We start from the raw sequence: 23,581 nt of genomic DNA, 5'->3' as shown, positions 1-23,581 counted from the left end.
TGATTTTCCAAAATAAGATTTTATTGCTTACTTGAATGTGATTTTTACAGCTTAAAAGTGATCCTGCTAGAAATTAAATACATATATACTATCATATTACAATAATTGGACGATGAAGTTTTAAAATCTGAGCGTTGCACATTCGTGACCTTTAAACTCTCGAGGTCTCACGCTGATTAATACGTCACAGGATTAGACGATGACCCCGCCATCGTGACCTCTCCCACGTGACACTTTTTCGCTGTGAAAGTCACAGTAGGTGTGCCTATGTAGGACGTTTCTCGATTACAGCGAAAATGACCAGAAATCGTAGTGAAAATCTGATTCTTGAGCACAGAAAAAGCTAGAATTAAAACCACACAAACTTAATACTTTAAAAAAACATTAAGAGAATCAATTGCACTGAATTAGGGTCGCTATCACGCAGTATCCTACCAATACTTTAACCTACTGTAAAGGCGCTCTTTTGAGAGACAAAAAATTTTGTAAATTTGATTTTTATGGTCACTTAATTTGTTTTGAAAAAAATCATGATTGTCTGAAAACCCCCTTGCAGAGGTGGGTCTTTCTACATTGTAACCATGGACGAATTTTCTACAGTCAGTTTTAAATGGCGAGGCCGCTAAAATTCTCGTAATTATGGGATGACCATACTGTGTTTTTAGTGTGTCCATTGTAAGGCGCAATGTGTGAATCAGTCTAACACACAGAATAAAAAAACTCTTGACACCGATAATGATTTAAGACATCGCAAACAATTAGAATCGAGAAAATAGAGATTGTCAGAGTCCCTCTATGAATTAAAAACTTTGAAATACGAATAGATCTCGACAATTTTTATTTGTGCAATGCGCTCCCAACTCGATGAGCTGTTGCACTGCATGATAAAATGTAAGCAAAACTGCGACACATTAGACTTTTTAAAAAACACGTTTTCCGTAAATTACGTCATCGAGGTAACTTTAATTCTCGTCATCTATTACTTGACTGAAAGGCCGAAAGCAAATAGTATTTCTTGAGATGTCGAACCACATGCGTATCGTCGCATCGATAGAGGGCGTGCGAAGATACCCAGAACTCCCACCAGAATTCATAGAATAACGGCTTCTTCAGCCTATATAGACTATAAAATATTTAGGTTAGTTTAACCCCATACAATTTAAGCAGTGCTTTCACAGTAAAATGAAGTGTTTCAGAAAAATCACACGACTCAAACACGGCTTTTTTGCGCACCTACAGCAATTACAGTGATTAAAACAAAGGGTCTTGACCTTGCTGTTACAGAAGGTTTGTTAAAAACACACAAATTCACGCTAAACGTTGCTCACTATGACGATACAGTGACAGAAAAAGTCAATATTAAAGCTTTTAAAAGGAATACCTGTTTAAGACCGTCGGTTAGACCAAGATAAAAGATGTATGTTTCTTTCCGGTAACACGTCTAAAAAAGATAGGTCGGTCGGTAACTTTTGAATTTTTGTAGTTTTTTTCTGTTTACAACTCTTTGAGTAAGGCGAAATTTGGTAAATCTGGACTTTTTTTTCAAATGAGAAACAAAAAAAATGACGGCTATAGAGAAGACATGTCGGCTTACTAGAAACGCATGTGTTTTTCTTTGGCCAAATCACATTGATTTGGGTTTTCAAGCAGAGGATTGTGGTTCGTTTTCAGATCAAGCAGTGGCACTTGGTAACACATCCGCGACCTACGTGAAAACAATGGTAAGATTCGTCCACCTGCTAATTGTTGCCGAATATGTAAAAATTGTGAAAAATGCCAAAGATGGGTAAAAAAGAGATTTAAAAAGCATCTGATAAATGCAGATTTTGAAAATCAAGTTTCTACAACGCACATTTTAGGTATCTTGGCCATTTTGTGACCGACAGTTCTGTTTTTCAACTGCTGTGACGAGAAAAGGCAGATACTTGTAAACTTTTCAGAGAAGATATCACACCCAAGGCAACTGTACCTAGAATCATGCTGACACTCCCCCTCTAATTTAATGTTGAATCATACGGTCTCAAAAGCCAGCTGACAGTAAAAATCAACGGCGAATGAAGTACATATTTTTTTTAAAAGACAGACCCACCTGCAAAAATTTCAATACCACTATACAATTGCAAAGAATTCTTGATGTGAAATGACATGAAAAACAAGTAACACTATTCAAAAATACCAGATATCTATTTTGTAAAAGACTAGTTCTATACACGTATATACACTGGACATGATTTGACCTTTGACACACTACTAGCACTTTGACTATTCGTTAAAAGTAGGGTGACGTCATAAATATGTTCATATATATATATATATATCTTCGGCTCGAGATACTTAACACTATTATGCGTGAAATCAAAATCTTTGGTGTAGAATTTCACCTGTCAGATATTGTATTCTTCCTCTTTACGGAAATACATTACTTTGGCATTGGGAGATACCATTTTAAATTAGGGGCGGGAGCCTAAAATAGTACATAGTACAAATTCGCGTATATCGCCCTTCTCTTTCAAATTAGGTTAAATATTTCCGAAACCATTTATCAATGTTGTTCTAGCTACATCGACCCCTTATGTCAACGGTCTTGCTTCCCTGAGACCACATTATAATGGTACACTTTGAACCGGTCGATCACCACTTTATAGTGAAAGTAAGTTAGGTTGACCCTGTCAAAACAGCGCCCTCAATAAGATAGTTGATCCCCAAGAGATTACAGGTTAAAAAAAGTACACTTGCAAAAGCCAAATATCACATAATTTACACCAGATAGAATTTCATATCATCATGTAAATATCGCTTGGAATTTCGTGGCGAACAGAAACATAGAATGTAAAAAAGCAAGGTATTTCATCCTCGATATTTCTATTGTTGTTGGGCGGCGATCGGTTTCGTTTCTATATGACCTACTCCTTTTAATTTCACCCAGCCCATCTGAGTCGGGTCGGAGGACTCCTCGGCGGCTTCGCTTTTCTTCCTTCGTGTGTGTACGGTGAAGGCACACATGACGATCGCCATCAGGAACATCATCAGTGAATTGATGCTGGTTGCCCATCCGAAGCCGTAGAGGTCGGTGAGGGCGCCACTCAGAGTAGGGCCAACAAATATACTGGAAGGAAAAATGGAGCGAAATGTTGAGTTTCCGAGATTGCTCGATCAATATGCTCCCCTCTGTTTTAGAGTATAACGCTTATTTACATCCTACATTTGGCTCAAAATTGACGTATAGGAACGGGGGATTGGGAATAGTACGGTTCAGTATTTTTTCCTCGCAATAACATACCGGTTGCTTTGTATGAGCGACAGTGATCGAAGGCAACAACGATCTTATATGACATCACGTGACGCGGGAAATTTCACTTGATTTTGGCAGACAACAAGTCATACAATAAAAAGCAGCGACAAAATAGAACCAGACTTTATTCGCTTTATCTTTCCATGGCAACACGCCATTATGGAGCTGACTTTCGAGCTCCTTGTGTACAACTGGGCAGATTAATTTTGATTACTTGATAAGAAACTATGTGATTTTAGAATTTCTTACCCGAGAGAATACATCGAATAAAAGAGGCCAGACACCATCCCGTAGGTCGCCATATTGTCTTCAAGACCGTGCATCCTACAGTAAACACATGACATTGAATTGATTAGCAGAAATGGCAAATAATAGAAAAAATTAATCGTGTCATTATTAGTGGAAAATTCTGATATCAACAGACATTGAAAGCTGGAACCTAGGACTATAAATAAAATCCTTAAGGTCTGTCCTACGAAAGGTGCGACACCAACGGCAACGTGCAATCGTCATTATGCATAAGCGACAAGTGAATAAAGCAGAGGGTCTCACCTTGTTGTCTCTAACACGGCACGCAGAATTGGCACTAGGATAGCGGCCAGGGAGAAGCCCAAGACGGCTAAGGAAACAGCGACTGACCACGGATACCTGCAAAAAAACGTGGAACAAAAGGGTCGTATTAAAATTTAAGGCGTGGAAACTTCGGGAAGAAAGTTTGGGTTGTACAACGTATATAAATCATACATAATTGAGAGGAAAGATTACATCATTGTTATAATATTGATATAATTAAGGAAAAGTAAGGAACGATACAGATATGGTCGCCTGGGCCAAAATGACCTCCACTGGTCCAACATCATAAATAGTGGAATAGTGGGTAGTATTGCAGTTTTTCTGTCTGTTCATCATAGTCTAGACTCTGAACACACTTACGTTGGCACCCCCAGTATTGGACACGGTCCAACGAAGAAATACGCCACGCAGGCTCCGAGAAGGCCACCGGTCATTATTATCTTCGCTATACCCTGACAGAGAAGAGAGACGAAACTAGGTCATGAGGTGCTTATCTCAAATACATATAATTTTGAAAATAATGGGTCTCCATAGACTATAACATGTGCATACTTGCAGTGAAGCGTAAGGTATTAGAAGATGATCGAGTCGACATATTCAACGCTAGAACAACGCGGTCCAATAACAATAAACATGTGGTCATATAAGTTCGTTTATCGTTGTGACCGTCGACGTGTGATTTTCAAAGCTGGTAAAATACGCCTTTGGAACAGATGGTTTGGGCTGTCAAATTTTTTCCAATGCTATTCTGGAGTACCGTTTGTTGGGGTCCATTTTGAATCTCTTGGAGTAAACTATGGTGTTTGTGAAAATCGAAATTATAACTTTCCCCATAGAGTTAACATAGGGGCAGGGGTAGACTGAAAGATCCGTCGCGCGAGGGCGCTCTCTACGCTTCTTCCAGTTTAGGCCTGGGGTGGCCATTTCGAGATTAAGACATCAGTAACGTTCGGGTAATTTGTTTCTAGAGTACCAAAATGTGCACAGTGATGCCTGATCTTCATTCTTGATTTGGTAAGAGAATGGTTGCAAATTTCCCCGTGGAAAGTGTTGGCAAATACTAAAGTATTTCAGGTTCGAAGTGCACACTGCCTTAAAAAGGGTTGAACATGAACTTCTTAGGGTTTACTTACATGGACGCCCCTGCGATCTGACACCCAACCCCATATCGGGGCTGACACGGCGTAGCACACGGCGACCAGCAAGAAAAAGAGTCCCACTACAGTCAGGCTGAAATTGAACTGAAAACAGAAAATACAGAAATAAATACATGTTTGTTATTCTGGCTCAAGTTTTCGTGCCTTCTCTGAGTTGTTTACACTACCGTATTTGCATACGTCGAACTTTTTCGGTATCTCTGTCATGTGACGGTGCTCTGAAATTTGCGGCGAATGTATATTTCTGTTTTTACGCTCTCTCCAAACGCGACTTGGGAAACAGGTAAATTTCATTTATGTAATGAATATATTTAATTTGACCTAAATCCTAAAAACATATGATTTAATTTTTGCATATGAATGACAAGCTGTATTGTTTACCATAACAATCAGTGCACCTGCTAGAGGCCACAAGAAACAAAAAGAAATTTTCTCAGAACACTGGTGGACTCGCTGACTGACACAATAATCTATACAATGAAATAAAAACTCGACAACAATGGAAAAGAATACAGGTCTAGAGAACAAACTTCAATTTTCTTACCGGTGCTAGATGAAGTGACAAGGTTGGGTTCATGTACGAGAGAGCAACTGCGCCCATACACGTTGCCATGGCAGTGATCAAAATGGCAGGTATCTTCAACAATTCAAGTAAAGAGCCCGTCTCAATCTTGGAATCGTCTGATGGGAAGCAATCATAAAAAAGTCACTAAGATGGGGAGCGAGTATCTGTCTGTAGAGATGATAGCTTTGGTACCAGACAGTAATTCACCGTACTATTCAGGTCTACATATATGATACAGTGAGTCATGTGGACTTCAGAGCTAGCAGAACTGCACAAATACGGTTATACACCAAAACATGACGTTTTTTTTACACAATTCCAGACACAAACAATACAGTGAGCTTCTTCTGGGAAAACGTTTTGCGCCAACGGCAGTTCACGGCATACTACAAAAGAGAAAATCTCTTCGACACGCCGCAAGATATTTCAAAATTTTCAAAAAAACCCAATCTTTTAATGATTATGCACACTTACCCTTTTCTTGTATCGGTAGCAGAAAATAGTTAACAACTGTAAATATTAACATGATGCCACCCAAAACCATGAAAGGGAGCATGTAGCCCGCCGCCTATCGGCAAAAACAGAAAACGTTGTTTACAAGGGGTTATATGTTGACCGAGAAATCTCGCACTGAAATTGAGTACAGGTTTGAAACCGAGAAACTGATCAAACAGTATTTTTTGCGCAATGAAGGTAAAATGTTGAAACATGCTTTTGGTTTATTCTTTTAATATCAGTCAACTGGGTAGTTCTTCGCCTTTTTTGTGATTCATACAGGCCAATAAGCACGATGATCCTTTGACGCAATGGGATATTAATAACTTAGATCATGCCATTTATCAACTGATATAGGTGGCATGTTGAAGCCTGCTTCACGAATAAAACCATATTTCACAACCGCGATAAGGGTCACTGTGGCAGGACAATGTATCATATGAAATACGCGTTTTGAATTCTGATGTTTGATGGGATCTTTGTGGAAAGGTCACGTGAAAGAAGTGCCCCGCAAATGCCGTGTAGGACTTCTCTAACTAACACGATCCTTTTGATATACGTGCATACATGCAAATTTGCTGCGATCGATCACTAATGAATTTTTGGATGAAATAGCACATATTTATTTATTTAGTTATTTATGCCGTTAACCGATTACGCTATACCTACTTCGAACATCATCATGATATTGGAAAATGTCATCGTAAAAGTTATTTCTTTTGCTGAATAACTTCACAGAGATCGTTCTTGCTTCTCTTAATACTATGCCTCCACACATGGTCGCTTTTTGCGAAAAGTGGTCTTCTTGGGGCCCACTTATGACTAGTGTAAGTGAACGGGTACTGATTCGCGCTGGCTTGACGGACAGTCGTATGAGAAATCTGCGCATGTCAATAAAAGTTCCAGAACTTCGTTTGGATAGATACGTCAGGCGCATTCTGAGACCCTTTAATACAATTTTAACTTTTTTTATTGTCAATTATCCACTTTACATGCATTATTAAAATTTGATTTTAAATCTACTAATATACTTACGTCATAAAGAGCGCCGCCTAGAGGAGGCCCGATTATAAAACCAAGACCATTAAAGAGCTCCACGGTTCCCTGTGGACACAAAATAGCAACGTTGATGAAATGAATGTCTTATAAATATCCCATTCGAACACTGCGTTAAAGGTCGCATCAGAACGAGTTTAAAAATAGCAGAAAGCGACGAACGAGCTTTCCCTCACCCCAATCATAAATAACACATGGATATCTCTAACGATGTATAAAGGCCAGACTGACGGCGTACCTGTTTTTATCACGACACTACAGCAAGCCTTTCTGCTCGGACACTACTGGAAAGACATAACTCTGCATATCAGGAGCTACCTATTAAACTTTGACATTTTCATTCGACTGGGTAGACCAAAGATCGATATTGCTGTAGAGGCGATGATCGAAATATGACGGTCCCTTAAAATACAAATTCTCAAATTTGAAATAATGTACCTTAATAGGTGTTTAATACACTCAAGGTATTAATATTCAGTTTCCAATATATCAAACTGGCTAAATGTACTGTGCGTCAATACTTCATGGTGTGTGCTTATATTCTATGGCTGTGACACGAGAAAGGGGCACACTGATGTCCCTTTGAAGCCCTTTTTGAAAGGAAGATGCGTTTAGCGAATTGAAACACCCATTTCTTGTCATAATTTGGCCTTAACACATATACCGTATTGGCGATGTTAACTGCAAAATTACTTGACTCGGTGAGTAGCTAACGCGCATGCGTTAGTTGACGGCTTTGTCAGAGCCATATTGGAACAACACGGCAGAGTCACTCACAATGATCTTTGCTGTAAAAGTATTCATTCATTTTTCACTCAATATGGTTGATGCGTTGTGGCATACGCAAACGGTCGTAAAGGTATATTACATTTACAACACTGAGTTGCACCCAACCGAACGACGTGATATTATTTATACTATACGTACTGAAGCTGTGGCGACTCCAGTGGGGAATTCGTTCACTATAATGACATACGACGCTGTTATGCATGCGGAGCAGCCTAATGCTTCAATGATTCGTGATATAAAAGACAGTGATATAAACACCGCACGTGAGTCAAACACATCCAGCAAACTGCAAGAAATAAAACGTAAAGCAATGGGACGAGGTTGGGTTATATGATACATTGCAAACATTTCGTTCAGGAACGAGGATGAATCAGTCTGGAGTGAACGACCCAGAAAACAAATACATTTTTTGTTACCGCCAAAAGTGGATAGGGGACAGGTAACTTCAGGGATTTGCACTGGCCAGGGAGTACAGATATGATTTAGTTGCACATTTCAAAGTCGGGGTTGGCTGGAAGCATTCAGTGCAATGAGTAAAGGCAGAACACTGGCGATTTTGACAAATTCAGATATAAGTGCATGACATAAAATTAAAAAAACTCGTGACATTCTCCACGCTTGCAAAGCGGTGACCTCGAAACAGGACAATATCAGTAGTGACGCTACATTGTCTATCTTCTTATACCGGTCGATTTGTCAAGTATTGAAACGTCATTAAATGAAGGAAAATGTTGTAATTCGTGACTTACCCAAGAACGATGGTCGCCAGACCGCCAACGGCCATCCCGCCGATGAACATTTTTCTGGAACCTAGCCTTGGCAACTGAGAGAGATACAGTGATTATTATAAAGTGAACATAAATGCTTTTAATGCGATTCTGTGTCAAACTTAACAGTAAACTATCCCCAAAGGTCAACAATGAATGCAAATTGTTGCATAATATGATGGGTATCCGATGTAGTAAATTTGTAGGTATTTCAGTAGGTAAAATTATAATATCTATACAAAGATATATAATATACACTGTGTAGTAACTTGCGCCGTAGACTGCACACTTTCGCCGTAGACTGAACATGGGTCATGGTGTCACTTGTATATTTTGGCATAGATTGTGAAACTACATCAGGGTTTCCAGAGGGTTGTTCATATAAGCAGATTACAATGTGTAAAATATGATTTTATTAATCATAATCATAATTTATTAATAATCATAATTATCACAGCAATGGGGTTTCCAGATGGTATTTACACAAAGCAGACGACGCTGTTTGTAACGAAAGGTATTAATATTCTGTAACATTCATATTAATAATTTATGAATATTCATAATAATTTTTGATGATGATAATAATAGGAAAAATCATCACAAATAATGCCTAATCGACCTGTGTTGAAACCGGACGACATCGCGACAACAATAACAACACAGAACTGTAACCGCAAGATGCCTTTTCGGTAATGTTTAAAGTTCAGCAGCAACTTCAAGTAGATGCGTTGAAGGATACAGATAAAAGTGGCGTTGGTAGCGTCTCTAGAGGGGACTATCGTTTATATAATAATATATGACGGCATCATTGACAACGTACTCGTCAAAAATGGATTCGGCTTTTCGAGCGTAACAGAGAGTAGAAAGAGTCACTCAAGAAATAGTTGATCGCTTCGGTAGACTTTCCTTGAAATGTGTGCCCTTCAAGACGTATGTCAGCACTCCTGGAGTCACAGTGGAGGAACTACAATCAGCATTAGCCAAGGTGGATGAATTGATCTTACCCACAGACACCCAAAATAATATCTTAGATAAACGTCGTAAGCTAAAGGCATGCATAGAACACTACTGTGTAAGTCACACATACTTCTTTATGATCAAGAACTTGTGGTGAATCAGAGTGCAGTATCTGTAGACCAGTCAGAATGACGGGTGATTTGAAGAACGTCCATGCTATTCCAGGTCAGTAAAAATTTTGTAATACAGCGTATGTCAGTCAGTAAATGCGCTGATAAATGTAAGAAGTAAACCCAAACTACGCATCTACAATACATACAAAAGTTTACTAGAACCAGAGAAATATTTAACTTTAAGATGTAACAGTAAATTCATTCACGCATTGGCACGTTTTAGATGTTCGATCCTCCCTCTTGCAGTACAGGAGGTCGGCATCAGAGTATTCCTTTACATCTAAGAATTTGTCAATTATGCGATAGTGGGGTTGTCGAAGACGAATACCATTTTTTTTTTGATATGTCAATTTATAATAATGTCAGAAATGAGTATTTATTAAGTGACACATATATTGAGCCAAGTTTTGAAAAATTTCACAGGTTACTAAGGTCAACAAATTCAGAAGTACTTATAAACATTGGTAAATTCATTTATAAAGCAGCGGAATTGAGAAATTCCACAATAAGCACTGTGACATAGTGTTATTAAGCCTTTGCTTACAATTTCATGGTTTATCCAATTATTTACTTATCTGTCTACATGTTTATATCACTTAGGAAATGTATACATTGTATCTGTGTGATTAAATAACTTGTTTACAAGATATTTTGTAAGACCCTTGCATTTGGGCCGGTGGCTTTGAAGAGCAATAAACTTATTATTACAACTTTAGGCCTTCCTAGATGAGTGTCTGTATACCTGTGGTGGTGTATTCGTGCAACCAGGTCATCCTCTAGATTGAATATGTGTAACGAGCCAGAATCAAAGTTGTTGCAGTGAAATTTCAACTCAACACAAGTAATTTCAATGGAAAGTAACCTTGTAACTGAAAACGCTCCTCTTAAAATACAACATCGTTGGCCTTGACCTGTCCAATAGTTACCAACTCTGTGACCTTATAGACTTAGGAGACCAGCGTTACAAAGTAAATGAACGTAATATGTAGTAACAGCTCAAGAAAGAGAGAGAGACAAACAGAAAGAGACAGAGGGAGACACGGACGGACAGACAGCAAACCAGAAAACTGACTGACCGTCAGGCGGGAACACATCTCTTCATTCAAAACAATATGGCAACTGATTTAAACAGAACGTCTTCGTGGATTACTGATGATACTTACAAATTTCCCAAAGACCGGCGCAGTTATAATCATAGTAAGAGCATAGACGCCGAATACAAAACCCGTTTCTGTCTCAGAGGCCCCGACAGAGGCTGCCTGTAAGATAGAGATGAACGCAAATCAACATGTTGCTGTATACAGTGTGGATAGCAACGCCAGCATGAATGGAAATTTTTGCGGAGAATGCTCCCAAGGAATTCATGTACGGTCTTTTTTTAATTCCACTTTTAGGCGCGGGCCATCACCTAGCTTTAATACTTTTGATCTTCGTCAAGTTTGGAATATTTCCGAGAGTCCCATTTCTAAGCCTATAGCAAACTTACCTTTTTTGGAAAAAATGGCGCGATGATTGAATACGAGGCTGACGATGTTAGCTTCATGATTGAAAGGCTTACGAGTGTAAATTTCTGTCGCCTGGACATAAGAGAAAATTTCAAGGCAGCCTCCTCCTCCTTCTTGGGGAGAATTGGTTTACAGTCCGAATCGCCTCCATCCTCGCTTGAAAACGACGGAGTTTCGGCTTGCAGTTTTGCTGGAGCCACTTCTCCGTTTATGATGGGCCTTTCCATCAGGCTGTGTTTCTGTATATCCGTACTCATGTTGTAATCTTCAGGGCTAAAGCTTCATCGGTGATAATACGAAGATTCTGAAACGTCAAACAATTGAAACATTTGAATCAGTGGAAAGGAAAAGCTAGAATCGGGTTTCCCATTGTCGTGCAAGACCTAGAACGCAATGACGATATGAAATGGTATGTGTGTACATCGTGTAAAGTGTATGAGCAGACGACATGACGTCACCAGCTCTACATATGAAGTTCCCTGGCTATACCGTTTGCTTCAAAATTTATGTTAATTATGTACAACGCTTACTTCATTCGTCAAGCTTACAAAGCCATTCACATGTCATCACTTATCGCTCGCGCGGAAAACATCATAGGAATGTCGTTCGAAACTGGTGTGAGCTTAGATGGAGAAGAATAAGAGACTGAAAATAACTTACTTGGTTCTACCTCGAACGTGCCTTGTAAAATGAGCTACAAGGACCACGACGACAGGTCACAATTGTGCAAAAAAAATTGAATTTTTAATCTGAACTTGACGCATAAATCATACACCTTTGAACTTTTAGTTTACAAGTGCAACAGCTGCGCGAGGTTACAGGTGAAAAACGCGGGTTTTTTTATTATCTGCGAAATGAGTTTGCCAATGCAAACAAAATATTCATAAATCATTTCAATGCCACAACGTTTTGTGCTGGCACTATGCTGATGCATGCAGGGCGATAAGACAGCTGGTATTATATCACAGGACTGAAGCATGCTGGGTCCACATAGGGCCATATACAATTCGAAATTATCTGGGGTATTAGCTTTTGATTGTTGACTGAGATAGGCACCTGAAGACTCGTGCATTGCTTTCTTCAGGAGCAAAGAGACTTGGGTCAAATTCAATTGCTGTCTTGTATGCGGAAAGCGGATAAACAAACAAAAAAACAAATATAACGGATAAACAAATACATAAATGATACGACAATAAAGAAATATCAAGTAACATACAGATATGTGTCAGCACTTCATCCATTGCTCTATACTGAAGGCATTTGAACAGTTATCGTCAATGTGATCGCGTGAACCATATGGTGAAGTGACGTCATACAATATCGCTTGTTCTTCAAAAAAACCGTGGGATAAAATGTGTTTTAATTCCTTCGCTGAGGTGACGGCTTTGTTAATTTGCAATTAATGTCACCATAATAGCGATCGATGAATAGCAATTTGCGTTTCAGAACTAGCCATTACTGCCCGCGTTGATTAAACTGCTCTACAATAGCGGGTGACGAATGAAATGGCACTCTTTGTATACTGTGTAACAGTGATCGGGGATCGGACACGCTCTCACTGTCATATACTGTAGTGTTGGGCACAGGTTAAATTTACGATGAAACGCCCTCTAGTGGCAGTTAAACCTAATAAATTTTAAGAAGTGAAAAGTACCATCTGTTCGCATCGTTCTTGTTTTCCTAAACGCTTTGAACTTGTGTGCATTAATTCATTATGACTGCATGAAGAGTCGTAAAAAACTAACCGTAATGTAGAAGCCTACACCTTATATCTGTTCCTTAAGTTTCATGCATCTGGCAATCGTCTGACGATTGCTACACGTATGAAACTTAAGTAACAGATATAATTTCTTGGTATTTGAAGTTATTTGTGTTATTGTATATAACACTGTGCTTTTAGCATCGAGCGCTATATCATATATATATATATATATATATATATATATATATATATATATATATATATATACATATATATATAATATATATATATATATATATATATATATATATATATATATATATATATATATATATATATATATATATATATATATGTATGCATGCGTATTAGCATATTATACTCGAAGTAGGCCAGCAAGGGTGCTGTATGTTGCCTGAATAATGACATGATTATTGTCTACGTTATAAGCAACAAATCTATGCATGTTGATTTCAATTCGATAATTGGCTGATACTGGATCTGATTGATATATTGACATGCTTGGAAACATACATCAATCAAAATATATATTATCCGAAAAAATCACTTTAACTACCCCTGTGAGTACAATCTGGGTGGTTTTATGCGACCACACAATTCAACAATTGGATTTTATACCTAATATTTGGGTATTATACGCACATCCGGGTCAGCCACAACAACAGTGGTGACTGTAGCCTAGCGTTTAACGTATTCAGAGAGTTATTGAATTGCATTAAATGCCAACACGTCACCCCTAAATGTTATTAAATATGCCTCGCATTATTATCATTTCAAAAGGCAACTTTGAATGTCGTCTCTTTTTCGATCAATCTCGTAGTCTACGGCGGGGCCATTGGGATTTGCACAAATGTCTACGTACGGTGTGCGCATCAACTGTCTGGCAAACGTCTTGTCTTCGATCCCCGAGTCGATCGCTTTGAATGATCCAGAGGGCAAAGGTTATCGTTTTGCATGTCTGAATAGCTATCCGTGGATTTTCAATCCAACGGCTTTTGTGAATATTGCTGAAGACCCGATAATGATATTTATTTTTTTTTCATTCTGCTGGAGGGTTTTATCGATTTTTCTGTAAATAAATGGTAACTACAACGATGTGATGTGAAGTACTGTATGTTGCGAAGAAAAATAACCCTGCGGTTCTCACTGTTCTTACAGACGTTAAATGGAAATGCGACAAATTTCATGCGGTACTTGTGCGGTATGATGAAATTTGGGGTCAGAGGTCGTTCCAAACCCTATCTTCCCATAAAACAATTACCCTGAGCTAGAAAGATACCAGACACATTAGTAAAATTCTCAGACACAAGCGACTTGGGTTCATTCAAATGAAAACATTGGGCGAACGGTATCATTCCCACATGAACTGCAGTGTATGGCCGCGCCCCTTTTCCGACGAAAAATTACAGTAATTTGGAAAATGAGAGTTAGTGTGCTCAGTCATGTTGACTTTGACGCATGCGTGGGCATCAAAATTTAAATATCAGAATTAATTAATTCGGCAAAAAGGGCTTGTCGACGCGTTAAATTGACAGCGGAACATATAAATTGCTCCATTTTCTTGGACATCAATAAGGCTAACCGTATTTTTATCCCGTTTTGTACGCTTTAATCAATAAGAAACAAATAAAAAATTAACATCACAGTAACATAATCAAATAAAACTATTTGACTGGGTAGGTCTGTCAAATTCAATGTAACAAAATTGACAAATTAAAGATTAAGCGATTATTCAATACACAGTAGAGTGACTGTGTTTAACAGTATAATATGAATAGTATTTGCGTAAATACATTCATGAATTATTAGCATGCAAATTCATGATACCCTAAATATCTATTCAGTATTTATTGTCTTCTCGGGTAAAACCAAATTAAATCTATATATTTCTTCATAATTTCCGTTTACCCGGTTAAAATTAGCGTGTCAAGCCGAGGAACTGGGTAAGGATGACTTGTCCTCGTCCGCGGATAATCTAAAGATATGGCGATGAAGCACGGCAGTTGTCGCCGCCGTGGATTAGCAGCGATGCCCGGACAGTCTCCAATCTTGATGGAGGGCAAAGGGATCCTGTTGTCGCCATGACGACAAGCGATACTGATAATGAAACTAGATGTTCACAGTGAAGGCACCGTAACCCCAAGATCGGATCTGTCTCATCCGGTTAACAGGATTTTCGTTCACTCATTTTATTTTCCAATCAAATTTGTCTGGAACTCTGAGGGAGAACATGTCAAAAAGTGAGAAAATTACAACTCACAGATTTTCAAAACCGGTGCACTCGAGGGCACTTTTCAATTTTATCACTTCACCAAATTAACTTAGATATGATTATTTTCTCGAGACTGGTTATGCTGTAGCATCAAGTCGCTTGAATTCATTTCTAGCATCTGCCCTTCTCACTTTCATCTTTTCAATATTCTATGCCACTCGGTTAATCGTTTATTACATTTTGACCTCTTGACCCGACAATCCCTCCCCTTCAGAATCGCTTCCCAATTACATTAAAATCATCTGATTAGATTAGTATTTGCGAGTGGAGGATGCCGTTGCCTGAGTACATCCTGTCATTGTCGTATTACTGCGTAAAAGTGACTATTTTAAAAAATTACATTTTGAGCAATTTGTTTTTCTCATTAGCCCCGTAGGGTCACAGACGATTCAACTCAAAGTATGAGTGCGTTGAACCCTGCTACACAGAGAAAGAAGTCGTCTGCTGGTGGTATTTACGTTGGGGTATCGAAACACCAATGCAAGCTCGCCTGGAAAAGCTTTGTTGGGGGAGGCAAAGCCGCCAAGCGCCCGGGCATGCGCAGCAATGTTAGAGCAGCACAGTGACCTCGCTGCGATTGCGCCGTGATATGGACCGCAGGAGAAAATTAACGGGCAGACTTCGTCTTCTTCGTCTACATGTATCGTTTCGTACAGTTGTTGATTTGTCGACATAAGCTGTTATACGTATAGTGAGATATCAACGCTGTTTTTTGTTCAATAAGAGGTAAAAAGGCACACACATGATTCATTTTGGCTTCAAAGTTACATCGTAGCTCCTGTATGCAAAGACCGATAAAAACTAGCTAATCTTCCCTAGTAGACAATATAGATAACACAATACTTGTATTTACCGTCTTTTGGAGAAATTTCGATAACTGCGATGGCGTGACAGTGCTGTATTCGTCCATAATGTAGCATATTTTAACTTCATCTGTTGATCAGTTGTCAAGATCATATAAGATTTCAATAATCATCTTATGAAAAGACAATAGATGCTTCAAAAGGGCAAAGATAAAAAAGCTAGGGTCTTTGCTTCCCTCCTTGTATTTTGGGCACGTACGAGCACGGCGATTAAAGAAAATTGTGAGTGTCTCCAAGACGAATTTCATTTCCGGGGACGTCCGTGATTGACGGGTTGATGCCACACATTTAAGAAGACAAGATTATATACAGCATCGCCTTGTCGAGGTTGAAAATTTTGAGAAGAGGGCGACGTTACACACGAGTCCGCGCTCGATGATCTTCGTCGAAGCCATCGACTCTCGTCAAGATGTCATGTTGTTTTTAACCTGTGACAGAATGCGCTGTCGGTTGACACATTTTATTCATTTCAGTCTGACAGTACATTGCTACTTTGCAAGGGAAAACACTTTTTTAACTCAGTACACGCATCTTTCCCCGGAAATTGTGACAAGCTTACCGCGTGAATACAGAATTTCGAATGTGTTGACATTTTAGCGGGTTGTTGAATTCTATTTTGAGTGTTTTAAGAGGCATTACTTAGTCGGTGCGTAACTTTAAACATTCACTAGCATGATTCCCCTTCCTCGCATAATGTATGATTGTCTTTTGCATACAAGAAAAATCCATTCGATTTTGCACTAGTTTTAATATGCGAACGTATATTATTCCTTCCTCTGAATTCTGCCAAAACACTTCATGCATTTTTCATTAAAAAGTCAATTTTCTGTCGAACAACTATGAAATTTTGAACATTTCAAGCTATATCAGTTTGAATGCCCGCAAGTCTGAATAATTAAACATGTCAAACCTACGTGATAGTACTAACATTACCCCATCTCTTTCGACACCTTTACATATCAGAGATAGCATTCGACCCGAGCAAACTGAATTTCAGAAGATTAAGTAATTCACAGGAAACTCTTCAAATAACGCTTAATATTCAAACGATTTGATTTCCATTCCATATTTACAGTAAAATAGTGTGCGTGCAAAATATCAAACGTTAGTAAATATACACTGTTGCGTGATGACAGGTTTTATTTGCATGTCATTTGAATAAAAATGGCTGACTTCCCATACTGGATGGTTATAGTTTTGGCGGAGAGCGCAGTCTCGCTTTTAAACTAAATCAGCAATTATTAATTAACAAAAACACGCCGTTATCAAAAGTACTAGAGAAGAAACAGAACAGAGGCTAATTCAGTGTTCCTGCCGAATGATGACATTTTCTAACTTAAAGGCAAATTTCTACTTTCACTGGTCTGGGCTAAAAGCAAGTATTTGGCAACCGTTCTCTATAAAACGGTGGGAGACTATCAGAAGAATCAAACTTTGAGTCTTTAATTAATTCCTTAACATTTGAGATTGCTTTCAGCTTTAGTAAAACGCAATCATGGTGGTGTCATGTTAGTGTGTATTGTGATCCCTTTCAAAAGTGTCCAAATGTAGTGGTATTTTTTTATTTTTAATGTATGTGTCCCTACATAGAGTATTGTCTTTATATGCGATGCAGTTTAGGCCTTACTCTTCAATCGGGGGGGGGGGGAGAGAGAGAGAGAGAGAGAGAGAGAGAGAGAGAGAGAGAGAGACAGACAGACAGACAGACAGACAGACAGACAGATTGATGGATGGACAGAGTCAGTAAAAGAGACAGGGATACAGAGACAGAGGGCCACTGACAAACAGGGAGACAGACAGACAGAGAGAAGATTCACTATCTTATAACTTTCATAAATATGCCTGATCCAAAATATTGCAGAAAATGTAACAGAGTCTTCCGATGCTGAACATTACACGAGTATTGCCCGAAGATTGCGCAGTGTTAGCGGTGTAAATGAAGCTGATTCAGATAACAGGTGTCAATGTTATTCACTTAGAATTCACATCAGTTTTGAAAATCGAATCCGTATGTAATTAAGACAGCAGAGTGAGTTCAAACTCCAAGGATCCGAAAAGGAAAATTCATACATTGAACAGGTTGTCGGTCGATCCAAAATCAACTTTGAATTACAGGCAATAATGAGGCCGGGTAACATTCATTGTTGTAGCTCAAACGACCTGTCGTCTGCGTTGTAAATCGAAACTGCTCCAGCTTCTACATGTCAGTCACATGCATTATACATACCGACCTAGACTACAGCATTTGTTAACCTTACAGATAGAGATCGTAGGTGTAACGAGTATCTGTCTTGCCATCGGTTACATGAGCAATGTCGCCATTTTGGCGCACTTTTTTCTTTCGTTTCATTTGAATTGACAACTCTCCAGAGCATTGCCTTCCCCATGCTCGGTACCCGGCGCAGATTTGGAATACATGAACTTTGACGTTTGTAATGACGTCATCGTTACACCCACGGGCGATGTACGACTGCGATCCGATCATGCGTGTGATATTAAAGAGCTTATTTTAAATAAGTAGACAGACGAATATACTGATTTATCACTCTGCATACAAAATCTTACGCTGCAAATATTAAAGAAAAAACCGCTGTAAATGTTGAGATTTCCTTTTCTTTGTCAAATGATTATAAAATAAAATGAATTTTCCAATTTTCTCATGTCGAAGTAACTAATACTTTTGTCCGTACGTGCACTAAGCAATGTTCCTGTTTGGCAAAGAGCTTCTGGTCCGGAGCGAAATAACGTTGTCAACAATAGCGCTGGTTACACGGATTGACACTTGGCATTTCGACACGATCTTTGGAGTAGAACAGGAAACTAATAAACAGACGGTACAAAAATCTTGGAATCTGCTCAGGGTAGAATGAGTTTCGGGGATAGAAATTCGAACTCTCAAATTTTTAAAATTCTCTTCTCATATAGTGTTTGTTGGGGCTCATTTTCAATGTCTTTGTATTCCGAAAATCAAAAATTCCATTTCTCCCGTACAGTTAACACGGGGATGGCGGCCATTTTTAATTTCAAATCTCGGTGAATGATGGTTAACTTTGCACGGTGACCCCTGATTTTTATTGCTGATTTGGTATGAGAATTGCTAAAATTTTCATTAGGGAAAGTTTGAGTCAAATGTCAAGTCTTTCACTTTTGAGGCTCAAAGTACTAAATATAGCTTAGGCGCTTTAAATAAAATTCTTTGTTTGCCGTCCACGTGATAGTATAGGTTTCAGAGCAAAATTAAGAAAACAAACACAACGTTAACACTATTACAAAATTAATAAAAATATTATTTTTCCGAAAGAAACCAAATAAAAAATGAGCTTATGTTGATACACTTATGTTTTCTGTCTGTTTTTGTTCCTTTGCCTGCCTGGCTGGTAGGCTTTTAAAAAAATCCAAGGACGGCAAACAAAGAATTTTCTGTAAATGGCATTATGGAGATTTGGCATCTAAGGACTGCCGATATTTTTCCAATGTATAGCTTTTTATTTACTTTTAATAAATTCTTACAATAAATGCTTCGGATTATTCACTGCGTCGGCGTTGGATTATTATCATGTAACAGACTGTTAGTACAGTAACTGGGAATGAAGCGACAGACACAAAATGTCCGCTAAAGTTTCAGAGCTGTAAAATGGAACGGTTGAAGGAACAGGTTGTTTGTCAGTAGTATCTTAAAACAAATTGACTTACTCAAGGTAGAATGCGCCTCGGGGACAGATATATGGACTCTCAGTTTGTGACAATATTTTTTCTGGCCTACTGCTGGTGGAGATTCATTTTGAAGCTCCTGGAGTGAATTTCTGTGAAATTCGAAAATTTTACCCATTGAGTTAACACAGGGATATAAATAGCAGCCATTTTGAATTTCACATCTTTGTAAATTTAAGGTAATTTGTTTCTCTGGTACCAAAATTTACACGTTGAACCTAGACTTTTATTTGTTTGTTTGTTTGTTTTCAAAATACAATGGTCGAAAGTTTCCTTCAGGAAAGTCTGACAAGTTTTTTAGTCTGTCAATTTTGAAGCATGTACTTCTCCTGCTGTAAAGCTCCATTTTTCTTCTTTTAATATGTGATGTATCATTTATATTTTCCTTGCTTTGGCGTGGAATAAATCAAATAAAAATAAGCGGCTTTTCACCCTTTCAATTTATTAAAGTATGGCATTATTAAGCCCGAAGGTTCACGGTAGGTTTAATTTATATCTGCTATCGAGTTTCTCGGCAATCGATAAATTCATTGGTCTCCTCCAGCAATTTTTCATGGTTTACAAATTTAAGTCTTAAAGGGGCAGGTTTATTATAAGCTTTATCTCTAAGCATATTGACTAACATTGCAGTACTTCCAAAGGAAATCACATAAACAGTCAATGTTAAGAACCATTGACACGAGAACCTGGGATTGAGGACTGTCCCTTTACATTTGGAGAGGCATACTTCCTTAAAGACCAGGGACTTGATCCCTGGGATCAAGTTTGTTCTAGTCTAAAGGAGGATTATGGAGGTGTCATATCTTTTAGTTTTCCATTGAAATTGTAATCTAGTGAGTAAATTTTATGGAAAGACAATCTGACGGCTGACACTTGCCTTTAATAGACCTGCCGAAGAAAATCACGAGAGCAAATTTCAAAAATGTGATAATGCGAAAAAAACAGGGATGTTGGACTGCCGGTTTCAGCTTGCTTACTGGCGAGCAGACCGGCAGCATAGCTTTTGATGTTGTCGGTTTGGTAAATGAAAAAAAAATTCACTCACTTGTGCCGCATCTAATTATGAATATTTATCACTATGCAAATCCAATTATAATAAATAATTATGAATTTTGATATCCATAATTAAACAATGTTCACTCTTCGTTGTCTTCACTCGTAATTTATAATATATAACTAACAATTTATGAGGTCTCGCTGCATTATTGAGTCCTTTAGAACGATAAGGGCATTTCATTCATTGAAGCTGCCATGAGAAATAGTTTCTTCCTTCTCAACATCTGTCACTTACTGATGGACAGCTTGCCGGTCTTGTTAAAGGGCTGGTGTCATGATTAATGCCCGAATAGTACTTTTTCCCGGAAACCATCACTTGCGATTTAACGACGACGGGATATCAGTATTCGAAAAATAGTGTGTTAGGGCTAGTGAGAATAATTAAATTGTACTTCTGAATCGCAGCTTCTGCTTCAGCCAATTTCATTTTAATAGAGGCAAATATGTACTTCCGTATTGCTATTTTAGGTCATTTATGTTGTACACATTTTTTACAGTTTTTCTGTTTCGGCGTACAGCATGTGAAATGCTCAGACTTTGTTCTGTCAACACTGGCAGTTCTGCAATGATTATGTCAGTGTGCACTTTGTAAAATCTAGACATCAAATCATCAGTAACAATATAACTAGTGGCCAGGGAGAAAAAAAAATCGCTCGCCGTCTATCAAGTTGCGCCCAACAAATCTATATTTATTTCTCTAGCTATATCTAATATTTTTGCTCTAGCCCAAGGTACAGGCATTTATCGCATATAGCATTAGGCGTTTAGGTCCCTAATGATATTTTAAATATACTTTCTTTTGGTTTAAACATTCTATAAGATAATATTTGCCAAACAAGATGTGCATAATGCCAAGTTGATGATAGGGTTTATGAAAAACAAACATGAGTGTGCATTCTCTCAGCATTTGAGTTAATTTTAAAAACGAAAAGCTCATGTCATGTCAAGCCTAACAAATTTAGGATAAAATTTACTTTGTTAAAGCGCTACTCTGCGTTGATAAATTTATCATTCTTATTGGGGGAAAATTGCTGCTATATTTATGATATGATAGGCCTACACAGACACACCCTTTGAGCTGGTTGGTTAGGCACAATTTACACAATAACATCCATGCAAAAAAAGTCTGCAAATATAGACAGTTTGGTTAACACCAGCCTTGCATCACAAAACGCCCTCTTTCAGGTGCAAATTCCCGCATTCAGCTCCGTTGCCATGGTGGCAGGGCCGTTAGGAATTAAATTTCACCACTGACCCCATTCAAAGGATTTAAATTTCCTCTGAAGACTGGGATGTGCACGGTATGGCTCGTTCAACTGTGAAACGACATCTTGAAAACAGTAAAGTGTAATGGATAGAAAGCAGTACTATCTATTTGTAAAGTATCAAACCCCTTAAAACATACTATTTCTTGGACCTAATTGAAAGCCTTTACCGTGTATGTCTGGTTACCATGGAAACAGGCACTGATTAGCAAACAGGTCCAGGGTTCTGCTGGATGCAATCATCTCGAGTGTTGTTGCTAATGTAACAGACGAACACGGGTCAAAGCCCTGTATCTGCTGCTGTGTGCGATTAGCATTTCACCGAGTGAATAATACAAATGGGAAATTTCTCTCCAGGGCTGCCAACACTTGTTAGCGTCCTTCTCTGTAAGCCTTTACTTTTGAAAGGAAGGATATTCGCAACAGCTGTGATGAGATCACGGAAATCGGTTCTTGTAATACACATAAACTCGCATCCGTCAAAAGGCCACTGTGAACACCCAATACGCATGGCGCACATATTTCATGCGTACCCATTGACAAGCCGATCGCCATTTTGTGATGTACAAATTCAATGAAAGGCAGTTCTTTTGGGAGAAAAATACCTGTTGTTTTAATGGCATCTTGCTCCCGTTGTGGGTTTATGACAGAGTTGCTCATTTTTACGATGTAAGTCGATAATAAGAAATGGTTTATTTAGCAACAGAGCAATACCATCTAGTAGTCTGCTGAATATAGTGTTTTTGACTGGTTCCAAACCTGGGTTGCATAACTATGCGGCACTGTTTCTCATACACGCGGTCCTCTCTAATAAACAGCCAGATCCTTTGCATTCATTGTAATTTGTCACGGAGAAATAACCATCAAAGGCTCAACCACCGCCGCCTTACATGTTAAGAATTCCCCAGACAGTGCATAATGACCAGTGATGACGTCATGGGTATCTGACACCCGTTAAAGTGTGACAACTGAAGGTCAACTTAAACGAGAAAGTTGTTAACCGCCGTCACTTGATGACCTGTTTCTATATGGGCTCTGCTTGTGATCCGACATTGACCGCCATACACTCATGTCGGTCCCTGGGCATTTTGCCTGCAGTTTGAACATCTCGGTATCCATACTGTATTCACGCTATTGTCGTAGTAACAAAGGGGAGAACCAACAGTCTGGAAGGTGCATTATTAGTAAATTATGTGTTATTTATGATGGCAGACGTGGGCAAGAAACGGATAATCACATTAAAAGAGGGGGCGACAGACACAACTTCTGCTCCGCCTAATGTCAAAACACATAAAGACAGCGGCGGCTTAATTTCTGGATCTAGCAGAAATATCAGGAACTTATAACTAAAGGTTGTTCTCA

The 23,581-nt window shown here is 38.6% G+C and overlaps 1 protein-coding gene across 1 annotated transcript in view; it reads right to left on the bottom strand.

Moving 5' to 3' along the window:
* The window catches only part of LOC139119001 (MFS-type transporter SLC18B1-like), a 37,132-nt gene continuing 13,551 nt past the window's right edge, over positions 1 to 23,581 (bottom strand). Inside the window, exons 2-13 of the mRNA XM_070682610.1 lie at positions 11,311 to 11,633; positions 10,988 to 11,083; positions 8,677 to 8,750; positions 8,066 to 8,213; positions 7,118 to 7,186; positions 6,062 to 6,155; positions 5,567 to 5,703; positions 4,999 to 5,106; positions 4,226 to 4,317; positions 3,845 to 3,940; positions 3,542 to 3,616; positions 1 to 3,106 (exon numbers count right to left, since the gene is read on the bottom strand). Coding sequence (XP_070538711.1) covers positions 2,863 to 3,106; positions 3,542 to 3,616; positions 3,845 to 3,940; positions 4,226 to 4,317; positions 4,999 to 5,106; positions 5,567 to 5,703; positions 6,062 to 6,155; positions 7,118 to 7,186; positions 8,066 to 8,213; positions 8,677 to 8,750; positions 10,988 to 11,083; positions 11,311 to 11,586 — 1,509 coding nt within the window. The 5' untranslated portion in view covers positions 11,587 to 11,633 and the 3' untranslated portion in view covers positions 1 to 2,862. The remainder of the gene's footprint in view (positions 3,107 to 3,541; positions 3,617 to 3,844; positions 3,941 to 4,225; positions 4,318 to 4,998; positions 5,107 to 5,566; positions 5,704 to 6,061; positions 6,156 to 7,117; positions 7,187 to 8,065; positions 8,214 to 8,676; positions 8,751 to 10,987; positions 11,084 to 11,310; positions 11,634 to 23,581) is intronic.

Source organism: Ptychodera flava, chromosome 19, assembly GCF_041260155.1.
Source record: "Ptychodera flava strain L36383 chromosome 19, AS_Pfla_20210202, whole genome shotgun sequence".
Classification (NCBI taxonomy): domain Eukaryota; kingdom Metazoa; phylum Hemichordata; class Enteropneusta; family Ptychoderidae; genus Ptychodera; species Ptychodera flava.
This window is presented reverse-complemented; position numbering and strand designations above follow the sequence as displayed.